At 39.4% G+C, this 15,664-nt stretch overlaps 1 protein-coding gene across 4 annotated transcripts; it reads right to left on the reverse strand.

The window, feature by feature from the left end:
* Window positions 1-1,820: 1,820 nt before the first annotated feature.
* On the reverse strand, window positions 1,821-7,137 carry LOC9272616 (uncharacterized). 4 transcript variants are annotated; one of them, XM_015762443.2, is made up of 6 exons: window positions 6,816-7,137; window positions 6,473-6,690; window positions 5,478-5,588; window positions 3,176-5,400; window positions 2,402-2,474; window positions 1,821-2,267 (listed from the first exon to the last, which is right to left on the reverse strand). In XM_015762443.2, the coding sequence occupies exons 1-6, from the start codon at window positions 6,922-6,924 to the stop codon at window positions 2,118-2,120; spliced, it is 2,886 nt and encodes a 961-aa protein (XP_015617929.1). In that variant the 5' UTR covers window positions 6,925-7,137; the 3' UTR covers window positions 1,821-2,117. The 4 variants fall into 4 exon arrangements, with proteins under 4 accessions (XP_015617929.1, XP_025877269.1, XP_066161734.1 ...); XM_026021484.2 differs by having other exon boundaries at window positions 6,468-6,690; XM_066305637.1 differs by having other exon boundaries at window positions 6,473-6,719.
* Window positions 7,138-15,664: the final 8,527 nt, after the last annotated feature.

Genomic DNA, 15,664 nt, shown 5'->3' on the forward strand with positions numbered 1-15,664 from the left:
TATATACATTAGTGAGGAGACTTTGTGCAGTTTGTTCATAGAACTGGTTTCTGAAGATGGTTGCATGCACTTGTACGCTATTGCTGGTATTTGAATATCCAAACTCAAAGAACAAGGAATTTCTACTATGTTTTGAACCTTTTAACTTTAAAAACGAATTCTGTAAAAACTTATTTTCAAATATTAATCTTTTGACCACACCATCTACTCAGTGAATACGGAATGCGTGGCTGCGTTGTTTCACCACACCAGTCAAACTAGCCTAAGTTTGTCGAGAGTATATTTTTAAAATAAACAAATTAAAAGGTCCAAACTATATTAAAAAAAGAAATCAAGAACAAGCTCAACAAAACATCAATTTGGCAATAACTGGTAAGTCTTTTTATGGGCTGAAGGGATTGATGCTTGAAGGAATAAGTCTACCTAAAGTGAAGTTATTCCATACTTGAATGAATGATTGCAACTTAGGCCCTCTTTGTTTAGGTTTAGACTTATTGTCTTAGACTTTTAAGTTAACTTATTGGCTTATATGATTTATAAGCCGGTGGATTTAATGTCCTAAGTTTAGTAGTGGAGTCATACATCTACTTCACATAAGCCAAAAAAGCTTCTCCAACATAATTTTTGGCTTAATAGTGTTAGAGTGGCTTACGGCTTCAAAAAAAAAAAAACCAAACGAATAAGCTGCTTGTTTGTTTAGCCTTATACTTTTCGGCTTATAAGCCTAAATAAAGAGGGCCTTAATGGGCCAAGATCCCATTGGCCATGTTTTGGAGGGCTTTTTATAATGTCAGGCTCTTTTGTGGGAGTCTACCAATCATGAAGCCTTTGTAGTCGACATTTGGGCAAGTAAACAACCATATCCAAATGTGAGAGTAAGGACATATTTGGCAGAGCTGTCTCTCAAATCCGATTTACTTGTTTGGTAACCAAATTGTCCAAAATAAACAAAAACTAAAACGAAACAAGGTGAAGCGCTCTAAAAAAAATTGCACTAGAGAGGTGGAACGGGTTAGGCCAGCTCACCGTGAGGTAAAATACAACGCTAGTCATCCACTTTCTTAGAAATTTTTTTTGAGGTACCACTTTCTTAGAAATTATAGCAACTTGCTACGGCACTACCCTCCCCTCTTCCATACAGATTGAGATTCTCTGCCTTAAATCAAGTAAATTTACAGTCACTGAAATGTGGGTACATAGAAAAGAGGGTCTACATATCAGTGACTTAAAGTTATGTGACTTAGGCTTTGTTCGGGAGTGAGGGTTGGGAACCTCACTCTCTGGCATGGAAAACGGAGCAGCGCTTAGCACGTGATTAATTTAGTATTTGCTAATTTTTTTTAAAAAATGGATTAAATGATTTTTTTTGAGCAACTTTCATATAGAAATTTTTTACAAAAGACGCACCGTTTAGCAGTTTAAAAAATATGCGTGCGAAAAACGAGAAAGCGAAGTTGGGAACCATGGGTATAAGGGTAGAGGATCTCAATCCCCTTCCATACTGCCTCGCCCGCCTGGCGGCGGCGCAGGCCGAGAGCCCTTCACCTCGGATGGGCTGCTGCCTGCTGGGGGTGGCAGGGGCGGAATGAAATGTTTGATGTGAAGTGGAGACCGTACACGAGTTGCTATTTGCTAAAGAAACACAACAAAACAAATTTTGATGTTCCAATTCTTTTCTTTTTGCTGATGACTCTACTATTAAATGTTAATGAAGGCGAGTTGGTGCAATGCAGAAGTGGTGAAGGAAAATTTGTGTTCATATGGAAAATGGTCAGGACAAATTATAAACAGGGAGAAGTCAGCAGCAACATTGTGACGCAGAAGAGAAAATGAAGTTTGATATTTCGATTCAATCACAAATTTACACCTTCCTCTGTAACATCGAAAATAGCCTACACATCAGCCACGTTCTCCGTACCAAGAAAGAACGATAAAACTTAAAGTGTTCTACACACCAAGGAAAATCTACAATCTTACAAGATGGTGACACACAATGTGCTCTAAAACTAAGATATTAGAATGCGCATGGCACAATGGCCAGGTTATTTAATCCATTATCTAAAAAAAGAATTGCTGCACAGCCTGCACTGATAGGTAAGCTAAGATTGCTTTGGCGGTCATGAGCCTGCTTTCTTCTTCATGTTCCTCCATTTCACCCTCAGGTCGGATGCGAGGCGTGTCCTGTGGAACACATCCCTGCCGTAATCCAGTATCTGGACCCACGGAATTGGCCCGTTGTCACTTGGGGTGAATTTTGCCATTGCTTCCTGAATGAAAACCCCGCGAATTGTGTAAGCATACAAGAGACACATGTATGCGCATTACTTACTAGCTGGGCCACAGAAGATGGCGCAGGATATCGGTGAAGGTAAAAGGGATTATACAGACCAAGTGTGCTTACCCTCAAAGTTGCCTCCTCTTGTTCTGTCCAGCAGAGCTTTGTGCGCCTTCCAGCTGGTCCGACAGGGTTAGAGCTGAAAGAAAAAGGCATGCTTAAATTCTTGATACTACTACCAAAGTGTCACACTTTCAAGTGAAAAAAAAATACAACAAATGAAGCATCCGAATTGGTATCTGTGCTAAGCAAACACTGAAGTCCTGTAAGGAAAATGAGTCAAAATTTCCATTGATGATTCCCTTTTTGTTGTATATACTTGTGTTTTCACGCATCAGAGAATAATAAGAAAAAACCATTATCTATGTCAGGACCACAAGTAGAGTCTAATTTCAATATCCTAAATATGATTTCTTGGATCAATGGTTCCTAAGAATTTGCTTTCCATCTTACAATACTATTACATGATAAAGCTAATGTCCTCTTAAACCATATGGAAGCTATTGCATGATGCTGTCTATCAGTCTATGACATTGAACCATGAATATTCATGGAAACTTGGTTGCAACTTGCAAGAGCGCTGATACTCAATGTTCTATCCCACCAACTCTCACAGTACAGTTTTATTTGTCACATGTCTAAATCAGAGTGTTCAATTTCATTTGGTCCATTGAACCACAATTCATAGACATGTCTAAATCAGAGTGTTCAACTACCATTTCTTTTGGCTATATGCAAACTGGCAGTAAATGGGAGTACAACAGGAGAAAGAAGTTTCCTCAAAAAAAAAAAAGGAGAAAGAAGTGCTTATGAAGCTTATTAGTTATTGATATCACTTACTAACGCTTGGGTGGATATGCATAGTTCCTTTTCCTTGATGGTGAAGCCATATGTTGATCATGGTGCCCCAGTGTTTTCTTAGAATTAATTGGAATTGCTGTATTATTATCCTGATATCTTGCTTTGCGGTGTCTCAACTTGCGCCAATGAGGCGATGGTTGCTTGCTAGGGTCACTAGAAGATGTAGCTTCGATTTCATCAGAATCTTCTGACTGTTGAGAACTTGCAAGGACATCTTCTTTGTCAGCATCAATATTCTGACTTGCAGCAGGACTGCACTTGTTCTGAGATGAATGTGCTGTTTTGTGCGATGAATTTGTATTACCAGACTCTCCACTAGCTTCTGCATTTTCCTCTGGCTGCTCCTGCTCTGCAACCTGAGCTTGTTTTCTGTTATTCTGGAGTACAGAATTCTTTTTCATGGATACAACATCAGAGTTATGAACAGTGGGTGCCTTTTTAGTGACTACTTCCTGAGTGCAAGCATCCCTAGCATTTGTCTTCTGCTTCTTCCTCTGTCGGGCAGGCTCTTCATCCCTATGAGAAAGGTTATTTCCTTCAGATTGATGATTACCTTGCCTTTTGATTGCGTTGTTACACCCATTGAAATGATCCTCACTGTTGGCAGCTCTTTGCCGCACTGCAGCTTGTTGATATTGCTCAGCCAATTGCTTTCTACCAAGGAAAGCTGATAGGTTCTTCCTTGCTTCAGAATATGTTTTCTTTGCCTTTTGATATGCTTCAGTTGCTTTAGTATAGAAGCATACAGGACAGTAGAACTGACCAGAATCATCAAATGTCACTGATGAGCCAAAACATGTATCATGAACGGCTAAAAAACAGCCACTGCATTTCAGCAACTGACCATCTTTGCCACATTTTATGCACAACTCTTGTTCTGACAAGCCCTCAACAGTACCATTAGCATATTGATCCTGAGTACAGAACGGTAGTTTTTCAGCCATTGACAGAAGACCACCAGCTGCGAAGCCACTGAAACTACCATCTGAAGAATGCACATGCAATGTTTCTGCCACAGTATTCGCCATGGTTTCCTTGTTTGAAGCTTGCTTTGCTCGCTTGTCATTAACATCATTAGGAGAGGTTGGAATACTGCAGCAATCATTCTGAACTTCAGTTCTGTTCCTTCCAATATTCTGCTCAGAGAAATGGTTGGCCTCTGAATTTCTGTTATGCAAGGTCATGCTGCAGCCATGAGACTCTAGAGCAGTTTGCTTATTCAGCCCACCAAAGACCATATTATTTTTTATGATGTTGCCATCATCATATAGAGCTTGATTAACTTTGTCGGAACAACCAACTTCCAAATGAGCCTTGTCACTATTTTCTTGTTCAAAAGTTTCAGTATGCTGTGTAGTATTCCCTGCTGGATCTTTAATTTCAGATTTGTCTCCTTGAACATCCCCATTAAAGCCTTCAGATGGTAAAGCAGCAGCTGTCTGAATACCAGTACTGCCACAACCCACATCTTGATTTGCTTTATCACCAGTATCATGTTGCCCTGAATTTGGATGAGTTTTGCTGAAGTGTGGTTCTGAAGTCATTATTTTATCCTCTACAGCAATAAACTCAGGCAAGTGGGTCATGTTGGATGCCGGTAAAGCATCATTGCTTCTGTCAACAGCTGGAGAAACAGTTGTCTGCATGGTTGATCCTTCATGGATGGAATCCTTTGGTGACTGAATGCTGGCAACAAGTGGCATGTCTCCATTATTACTGTGATGTTTATTAGGATATCTGACCCCACAAGATTGTGATTGAACTATGGTTGTATGATCTATCGTGTCCTGCTCAGACATTCTTCCTGTATTACTTCCCAGCAAATCTGCAGAACTAGCTAAAGAAGGCTCAGCTGCAACTGACATGTGTCTATTTACATTAGTTGGACTGTCTTCTGGAGACCTGATGTTGACACCAACAGTATTAATAGAATCTTCTTGTCGCTGATCAAAACACCTATTGTCTGATGTACATGGTTGTTGAAAATCAGAAGTTGCCATTGCATCCTTCTGAAGATTTTCTGTGTTTCTTTCATCGACTAAATTTGCTAGATCATCCTGCTGAAGTTGAGCACCATCTGTAGTGAATCCGGTCTTCTCTGTATTCACAAGATCATGGCTGATATTGTCGTGTTGGTCATTTCCATTCTGCTCCACTGGGGATGGTGGAACCACAGGTGTAATCTCTGGGTAAACTTTTCTGAGCTGAACATAAAACAAGCAGCACACTAATTTTAACAGAAGTCCTTTCTTCAGATGTGAAAGACAGCATTTTAACATACCAACTCAAAAGAAGTTTCTGGTAATGTAGGTCTCTTTATGCATATAAACTTCTGGATATCTTGTCTAAAGGGCGGAAGCATATCCTTCTCCAAGCTCCCTGAGCTACCAACCTGAAAATTTTACATTATGTAAAGTAAACCTCAAAATTATCTGGACACCAGGAAGGTATTACAGACAAATTGCAGCACACTAGCTTCGAAACTTGAATAAACCATATGCATAATATTGTTTCACAGAGAAAAAACAGGTTTAATCACAAGCAAACAACAAAAAAATTAAAAGGGTGACAGTAGATACATGCATAATCATGTGAGGAACAATATTTAACACAGCTAGCAATATATTTATATCAATCCCACAGTTCTTTTCTTAAAAAAAAATTAGCACAGCCTCCCCTTTTCCCTGCACAAATTAAAGCATTCATGGAGCACTCAGGCCACCAATAATCATGTGAAAAATAACATTTACCACAGTATACCCCCTTTCCCAGCAACAATGATCTTTTGAGACTTCATAAGCATATGCTATATATAACTAGAGCAAAGGTACCAAAATCAATTGGGAATACGTAAGACAAAAAATGCTAGAGGTAATATCATGTTCATATCACCAGAATGCTTGAGCTCAGAAAACATCTGGGTCTTGCCTAGCAATGTTGCACATAATAAACATGCATCAGTGAACAACTCATTGGTTAGAGATCTGAAGGTTCATCTAAGCACATATTCTTCAAAAGGTGCTGAGCAGATTACAAGTCAAAGGGTGAAAATGCCGTTTCATATCACTGGAATGGATGAGCTCAAAACATAGAAAGGGTGTCTGAACCAAGCTACCAATAACCCTATTATTCAAGAAATGTACCCAACCATGCGAATGGGGATCACCTTGTCTTCACGAATAGTTTGAAACGAATTGCAGAGTTTTCCAGTAAACGAATACTTAATACTTGATCGAATGAGGCAAATATGTCAATGCGTTGCGCCGAATACCTCACCTCCCGGATGAGTTGAAGCAGCAAATCCTCGCAGGTGCGGGATGCGTCCTCCACCCCAAGCATCCCCTCCCCCGGCGCCGCTATGGCCGAGGCCGTGGCGCCGCGCTCGCCATCGGAGGAGGCGAGGGAGACGACCTCCTGGAGGCACCGCAGCGCCACGCGCTCCCGCACCGCCTCAGGGGCGGCCCTGACGGAATCCGGGGAGACGCCCACCATCGCTGCGGGGGCAAGGCGGGCAAGGCAAACCCTAGGTGAGAGTGTGAGACAAGGAAGAAGAAGAAGAAGAAGAAACGGACGCAAACGAGAGCGCGCGCGAGAGAGGAGGGGGGGGGGGTGGATCTACCCTTGGTGACGGCGAAGTCGAGGGCGTCGTCGCCGGCGAGCGCGTCGGCGGCCCAGAAGGCGGCGAAGCGGGAGGCGGTGGCGGAGGCGGAGGTGGAGGGGCGCGGCATTTGCGGTTACGCGGTGGTGGGGGTGGTGGGCGGCGAGTTTGGTGGGCGGGTGGAGCAACCGGACGCCGACGAGGTGGCCGCCGTGGAGGCGGCGCGCCGGTGAGCCGCCGGCGAGGAGGGTGGGGGTGGGGATGGTGGTGCGCCGCCGCTGACGAGGCGGATGGGCCGGGATGCGAGTACCGGAAAGGCCCATTTGTTTTAGATTTTGGATCCACACCCTATGAGGCCCATCGGGGAGTATTTGTGGATAGCTTTAGTTGGTGTTTATTTCTTTTTTCGCCATAAATATAGCTACACCCTATTATTTTATCTCGATTTTCGTAAACGATGTGTTCTGTGCGAATTTATTTTTTAGAATTTTCCTAAAATATGTCAAATAAATATATTTTGCGTATAGTAGTGTATTCAGGTCATTTATAAGAGATCGACAAATAGGTCAGAGTCATTGATTAGCCACCTTGAGCATTGTTTTAGGAGGCGAAGAAGGCTTTAGAGATGTTTCATACTCCCTCCTTCCCATAATATGATACCCAAAATCCCTTTTATTATAGGACGGAGGGAGTATATCGCTATTGTGATTTGAATGTTTTGTAATCTACGGTAATCTAGGATATGAAGTTGTGATATGGGCTAAGGACAAGGCTAATGTATACTCTCCGTTCCATAATAAGTTTATTTGTGTCTCTCCTATTTATCATAAGGTTCTTTTTACGTAACCATTGTATTGGAGTTTGTGAAAGTAAGGAATAAATGTGCTAGGAGTAGATAAAGTATAAAATAATTATATTGAGATTTGATAAAGGGTATTTTAGTCTTTTTGTTGTTGTATTGGTATGTGTGGGATGGGTGAAAAATAAACTTATTTTAGATAGTGGGAGTATGTCTCAATGGATAATAAGAGTGGGCCCATGTGTATATAGTAATATCTATGGCTCTCTCTACAATGGTTAATATGTGTGTGGGAGGAGTTTAAAAGTGAGTCCTGTTGGATCTCACTAAGTCTAAAAAATGGATACCTAGTCCTTTGAATGAAAAATAAATCAGTATCTATCTATACCTAATTAAAAAATACGCGAGGCTTCCGGAAAAAAAAATCGTCCATCTTTTTTTTCGGTTTTTCCTTTCTTTCTGTCCGTTTTCTCCGTCCGTCCATTTTCTCCCTGTTTTTTCTCTTTTTTTTTTTTGTCCTTTTTTACTGTTTCTCTCCATCCGTCTATTTTTTCGCTATTTTTTTCGTCCATCTTTTTCTCCGCCTTTTTCCGTCCGCTTTTTGTTACCTTTTTTTAGTTTTTTCCATCCGCTTTTTTTTTGGTAGGATTTATTTTTTTATCTGCCATATTTATTTCGTCGTCGGGCCAAACCCTAGCGCCGCCGTCACATCGATCTGCCTCCCCATGCCTGATTAACTGCAAAAATTGATGTTGCACTACTCCCTCGTCATTTTCCTCATGATTTTCCCTTTCAATTCCGCTTTAATTCACTGAATTTAATCTCCATTTGAAAGTCATTTTTTATCGTGAATTTTAGGATTCACTCCGATTTTAATAAAAACAGATTTTGGAGATCGAGTGTATCAAAACTCTAAACCAATTAAAAACAGAAAGATGAGATCGAGTGTATAAAAAATCCCTCAACCAATTTTAGAATATCGAGAAAGATTCGATCGGATTTGATGAGGAGGATCGGTTTTGGCATCATATGGACATGAGACAGTCTTTCGGCGGTTGAAGAGGGCCGGCTATCCAGCTCCACTTGTGAGTTGGGTCAAAGAGAGACAACCAAGTAGAGGGAGAGAGGTAGTGGGCTGGGCGGAGACTGAAAAGGAAGGGGCTGGGCTGGTCTAAAACCTAAGAGTAAAATGTATAGCCGATCCAAAAATATTTTTTAGCATGAAGCTTGTTCTGTAACTCCAGAATGGTAAGATTTTTGTACTATTCTGATATTAAAGGCCTAATGCTATCTTTTCTATAACGTTGTGGATGCCCTAATCATTTTGTTTTCTGTTGTCTTGGCCTGATCTTTATCTGTTTTCTTTCAAGACTAAATGTTCCCATCAGTTCTATGCGTGTTTTTTTTTCCGGGCTAATTAAGCCTATGATCCAATAAGATCAGGACATAGGCTAGTACAAAATGGGCTATCAGATCCGATCCAATAGGAACAACGGGACAGAGGCTCGAGCAGTGCCCACGGGAGGCGGCACCCTGCGAGGGCGAGGTACTCCCTCCGTATTTTTGATCTATGATATAGTCTACGAAATACTAATTTGACCAACCATACATTTCTATCTCTACTATTATAAAAATTAAAGATGTTTTTACCGGTATTTTGGTACGTCATTCATGTTTGAATCGGTTTTAATTTTATGCTTCCATTTTAATCTATATCTCTACTTAAAAAAAGAAATTTCTGTCGTTGTAGAAAAGAAAGAAAAAGGTCTGACTAAAAAGGTAAAAAAAAAGTCCGACTCAACAAGCGATAAATAAAAAAGCTTCTGTTGTAAGTATAAAAAAAGAAAAAAAAACATCTCATCGTAAAAGAACAATTGTCCGACTCCCATGAAAAAGGAAAAAAAAAAGTCTCCCAGTAAAAAAAAGTCCGCTTGGTTTTTTAAGGAAAAAAAAATATCCCAGTAAAAAAAGTCCGCTTGGTTTTTTTGGCACTAGGTTTTTTTTTCTGATTTTTTTGCACGCTAAGGCTTTTGGTTTTTTTTCCTGGCCTTTTTAATCCGATCTGTTCACCGCGCGCATCCCGGGCGCCTTTGGTTTTTTTTTGTCAATTTTTTTCGCCGGTTTTTTTTCTCCTATGCGCCTTTTGTTTTTCTCATCCGGTTTTTTAATCTGATCTGTTCGCCGCATGCCTTCCCACTTTAACCTAGCGCCACGTCGCCGCCATATTGATCGTGCGTTTTCTCCAATTTGATTGAAAAATCGATTCCTCATTCATCTCTCATCATTTCCTCCATGATTTTCCTTCGGCTTTAATTTGCTAGATTTAATCTCCGTTTAACACTTTCCAATGATGACGGCGATCTTCTCTGGTCATTTTTATCCTGAGTTTTACGCTCTGATTTTGGGGGAAAACGGAAAGAGTAGATTGAGTGGATCAAAAACCCTCAATCAATTCTGGCTGATCGAGAAAGATTCGGCCGGATTTGATGTAGTCTAGGGCTGAAAAGCAAGGAAGGCCTTCTGCCGAAAACCCTGGAAAGTTTTTCATTAACTTTTTTAATTATAATCTATAGCGATCCCAATGTTAGGATTTTTATTAACTTTTTCAATTATAATGTATATAGTGATCCCAATATTTCTTAATATATCACTAAAAAACGTCTTTACCCGTTGCAACGCACGAGCATGTTTTCTAGTAAAAGTAAAATGTTTTATATAAAAAGGTTGCATATTATGATAGTTTATTTAATGATAAATCTAATAACATCAATTTAATTGATTGATATTTTTTATTTTTTTTTCTATTAATAGTCAAAGTTAAAAATATTAACTTGTCACTATGCTAAAAATGCTTATAAGTAACATATTGTTCCCTTCGCGAAACTCAATCATAACATTTAGCTCTAACTAGCCCATAAACGAAAGCTTGCCCTGCTAGTTTATTTGTTTGTTTTTCTTTAACCATTGTGATACTAACATTATGTCTATTTCATATTGTCTAACACGTTTGACTTTTTTTTAAGTTAAACTTATTAAGTTTATAAAAAAAATATACTAACATTTTCAATACAAAACAAACATATTATCAAAATATATTCAATACTAAATTTAATGGAACTAATTTGGTGATGTAAATGTTACTAATTATTTTCAATAAACTGGGTCAAATATAACATAATTTGATAGAAAAAAAGTCCAATGACTTATAATATGAAACTTAGGGAGTAACTACTTGGATACTTGCAATTGGATGCTTTGTTCTACTTTAAAGTAATAATGAGTAAGAATGTCGCTATCATCTATCCAATCATCCTGCCTTTGAGAAACCTGCACATTGTCCCCTTGTCTCACTTGCAGTTCTGCTGATGACTATCCCTTGACCAATACAATAGCATCCAACACAGCAATGAAAGCTACAAGAACTATTTTCGCTACCATCCAAGAAGTTACTCACAATGATGATAGGAATGCGGCTAATTTATCCACATGTTACGATGAACAAATTGCAACCAACATCCATTAAACAAATCATAGTCGATTGAAAGAAGGCAAATGAGAAATAAGAACCGCAATAACGTGCATGGTCTCTCTTGCACTAAATACCTCTCCAATAGGGTCAAGAAGAAAGTATTCTCGCAACACGCAAGATTGAGAGACATGCACCATAAGTATCTCTTGCTATTGGTACCACCTCCTCTTGGACAAAATCTGGCCTGAGGGGCACCAATGAGGGCATCTAGCAAGATTTCCATAGCACTGTAGGGCGATGACACGAGACAAACCGAGAGAGTGAGGATCATTACCCTTGGTAATGGATAAGTTAGGGGTCTTATCTCTGCCGAGGGTGTCGGCAACATAGTAGAAGGCAACTGGATGGCAATGTGTGTGGGGTGGGGGGGGGAGGGGGCAAAGGAGTACCTTGCAACATGAAAAGGAGGGGGGCAAACCAAAAAAAGGCATGATGCATATGTTGCATTTAAACACTCCATAATTGTCTCTAAGATATATCACAAACATTGTGGTGGTAGAGAGAGGCATTACAATGGCCGAAGGAGTTTGAGTGGGCAAACTGCAAAAAAGTACTCCCTCCGACCTAAAATATAGTAAACTAGCACTGGATTAAACATAACCTAATACTATGAATCTGAACAGAAGCTAGTTTATCTAAATTCGCAGTACTAGGTCACATCTAATATAGTACTAGATTGCCATATTTTGGAATGGAGGAAGCATGATGCTAGCTTTGTATTCAAATATGTATCTGCATGATTACCTCCAACTCACATCATGGTTAGTTTAGTGATATGTTTGGGATTCTAATTTTTCGGCCCATCAATAGTATAGAAATGCATCACCGGTGATGTAGGAGGTAGTTAAGAAATGCCCATCAATATGTATCAAACATGTTAGCTAGACTTCACTCTTTTCTCTCTTTTTATCATGGGGATGTAGGAGGCTCTCATGAGGAAAGACATTATCCAGCAAAAAATAGACATGGAAATATATCAGGAAAAAGAAATGGTGCAACACTGTTTCTCCCTAACTTGTGGGTATCGACGAAGCGGAGGCAAAAATATCGGTACGTTAGTTGGTGGGCGGTTTAGGGGGTGTTACATGCAAATAGCTATAGTAAACACGAGTATAGCTAGCACTACAAATCTACAATGATTTCACCCATAAGTCAACATTATCATATATTAAAAATAATTAATATATGTTTTTCTTATATGGTAACACTTGTTTGGTTATAATCAATAAACTCTTGTTTAGTTAACCCATTACATGCAGTAGCCACGTTACATGCAAATGGCCAAAACACATTTTCGCAAATGGTTGGACGGCCTGCTTGTCTCGAGGTATCTGCAAAAATTGGTATTTTCTCAAGTGGGGGACACAACCGTGTGTGAAAATCAATGTTCACGGGAGGTCAAGTTAAGCTAGCCGCCTAATAAATAAAAATTCCAAAAATCGAAACACTCACTCCCATCCACCCCAGCCGCCATCGTTGTTGTCGCCACAATCGTCGTTGCCATCGTCATTGTTATCGCCACCGTAGTTCGCCATCGCCGCCGAAGTTTGCTGCCACCGTCGTCAAAGGCCCCACCATTCCTGAGGCTGTCACCGGCGGATCCGACCCTCCCGGAGCCGGGGGCGGTGCATCCGCCCTTCCTGAGGCCAGACAACACCAGATCCGCCACCACATGGCTTACTGCTTCAGAGGCTGCCCCTCCTGAGGCCAGCGGCACTGGATTCGCCACCATTGAGGTTGCCGTCGTCGCGGCCCTAGCCTCCGTCATCATGGTAGCCCTAGTCTCCATCACCCCTCCGGCCACGTGTAGATTCGGCGCATCCAACACTACCCCTCTCCACCCCTTTGCTGTCAGTGCCAGATCCACGCTCATGGTGGCACCAGCTCCCATTGGGTGCCCATCTGCCGCGTGCACCTTCTGCAGGCCTCTAGCGGCGAACCGCCCCTCCCATTGCTGCTCACTGACTGCTCCTATTGCCAGCCGTCAAGGAGAGCCGATGGAGGAGAGGAGAAAAGACGGCGAAGGAGAGGACCGAAGAGATGTGGAGGAGAGGAAAAAACTTAACGGGTGGAAGAAAAGGAGATGGATTTGACTATGTGTAAAAATTCGTAGGTGTGCATCTTAAGAAATCCACATGTAAAAAATGAATTTTTCACATACGGCCGGGTCTATGCTGGGTACTTTTTAAATCTTTATATATAGTAGAAAAAACGTCCGTGCATTACAACGGGTAAATGCTATTTTAATTTATTGTTGTCATAAGGTTTAGCTATGGTAAAAATTTACTGTGGGAATTCACTTGGATATTTTCTTTAGAATATCATAAGCTATAATTAGGAGTCTGTATTTCATCTCAAGTTGGCATGTGAGTTTTTTTTAAAGAGATTTTTTATAAAACTCCTTTTGTATTTCCAAAAACAAATGAGCTTAAAATCCTACTCAAACACATGTCTGAATTTGTAAAAGCGAACGAACTTAAAAACCGACTCAAACACGGATGACGTACCAAAATACCGGCAAAAACATTTTCAAAAGCGAACACACTTAAAACCCGACTCAAATACGAATCTTTACTTCCAAAAGCGAACGAATTTAAAAACCGACTCATACACGGATAACGTACCAAATAACCAGCAAAAATATCTTCGATTTTTATAATAGGAAAGATATATTTTTTTTCGGGGTGCATAAAAAAGGTGTGTTCGTAAAAGTCGTCGATTATCATGTTCGTACACACGACACATCGATCGATCGTCGACACTTGTCGATGTGAGCTTTTGCTGCTTTTTATACGTATAATAATCGTACATACAGAACGCTAGGTCGATCGATCTGAATTTTCTCGTGTGATCTGAATTATATTTTCTCGCGCGTGTGTGGATTGAATGTATTAAACGACAGGTCAGTCAAAAAGATATCAGGTTCGCTTTGTGTGTTTTCTGCGACTACGAGAATTTTGAGTACAGTCGTTCTTTGGACTGTACCTATATATGCTTAAGATTGGATCTTTCGAAATCATTGTACAGTCGTACGTACGCTAATTAGATTATTCGTTTCGATCGAGAGATGTGAGTAGTTTGACTCATGATTATATCGAATAAAATAACATGATTTTTTTTCTGCATCTAACATAAATAAAGTTGGCCAAAATCAGTTGCCACTTGCCAAACAAATGCAGTTAAAATTATTAGTACTGTGTTTTCTGTGACTTTAGCCACCCAAGAACAGACGAATTTTTTATTTTATTTTTTGAGAACTCTTTTAATTTAAAATTTAAAAAATAAACCCTCTTAAAACTTATTTCCAAGATCTATAATGAAAATATAGCTAACTGTAAAGTTCTAGAACTCGTCAAAGCTAACTGTCATATGAAGTTCGCTAACAGCTAGCCCTATCTCTTAAAAGGAAAAGTGCTGGCTATATATCCAGCCAGTCATCCGAGTTCCCACTTCTGCTAACTTCAAACTTCTTGACCGAGATATTTTAATATTTACCACTATTTGTCACTTTGAATGGCACTCACAGTGTATGGCATGTTAACCCTCATGTGTCTATGATATGTGGGTCCAATAGTAAATTCTTAATTACCACTTATAATAGTGGCAAAGACTTAGACCCTATTTGTTTCAGCTTAAGATTATTGTAATCTAGATTATTGAGACAGATTACTATAAGCTGGATTATAATAAGCCGACGTAGAATAAGTTGTTAGCTGTTTGTTTTTCTGAATTATTAGCTGGTTGTTAGGTGTTAGCAAACCAATAATCTAAAAGAAGTACCTTTAGAGTGGATAACTAGATTATAGTAATCTAGCTTATAGATTGTAATAATCTATCATAATAAACTATCTGTTTGTTTAAGCTTACTCCTAATAATCTAGATTATAATAATCCTAAGCTGAAACAAACAGGGGCTTAAATATATGTCAACTCCTCGCATCTATACCCTTTATATTGTTGATACCCACTAATAATTATTAGAAGTTAAAACTCAATATGTAAGCATATCACATTATCACCCGCTAGTCATTACTATTCTAGGATATCATCTCATGCAAATATGACATATCCTTATTTTACTCACCTCATTTTGTCAAAACATGTCAATATTCATCATTTTTATAATATTTAACTTATATCCATTTATGTATTCCATAGCAAAGTACGAGGTATCACTTAACTTAGTTTAGTTGATGTTAGTAACATTCATCTTCGTCTGAATTTGTATGAAAAAGTATAGAATTTCTAAAGATGAGGTGACCTACAATTATTAATTTAAGTTTATGTGAACTACAATGATTAATTTCTAGAATTTAAAATTTTCAGTGTAAATTAAAGCCCTTAATACTGTCGGTTTGAAAAGAGAATCTGTAGTGATATAAGGATTTAGATTATTACTTATTAGTGTTTGCATAGTGGTGACAGTAAGTCATTTAACCGATCGAGTGTGTTTGTTAGTTTCCTATTCAGTATATATCAAACATCAACAAATAAAAATATCTTTATTTCAGTATCAAACATCAGTGGATAAAAATAGCCTAG

Source organism: Oryza sativa, chromosome 11 (genome assembly GCF_034140825.1).
Source record: "Oryza sativa Japonica Group chromosome 11, ASM3414082v1".
NCBI lineage: Eukaryota > Viridiplantae > Streptophyta > Magnoliopsida > Poales > Poaceae > Oryza > Oryza sativa.

What these genes read in the sequence shown, in the direction of transcription:
- LOC9272616 (XM_066305637.1), bottom strand. Translation starts at nt 7,117, where the DNA reads ATGGGCCTTTCCGGTACTCGCATCCCGGCCCATCCGCCTCGTCAGCGG. An exon ending in CGACTTCGCCGTCACCAAGG is followed by an intron (nt 6,720 to 6,815) that starts GTAGATCCACCC and finishes ACTCTCACCTAG; the next exon opens with GGTTTGCCTTGCCCGCCTTG. An exon ending in AAGAGGAGGCAACTTTGAGG is followed by an intron (nt 2,268 to 2,401) that starts GTAAGCACACTT and finishes GTTTTCATTCAG; the next exon opens with GAAGCAATGGCAAAATTCAC.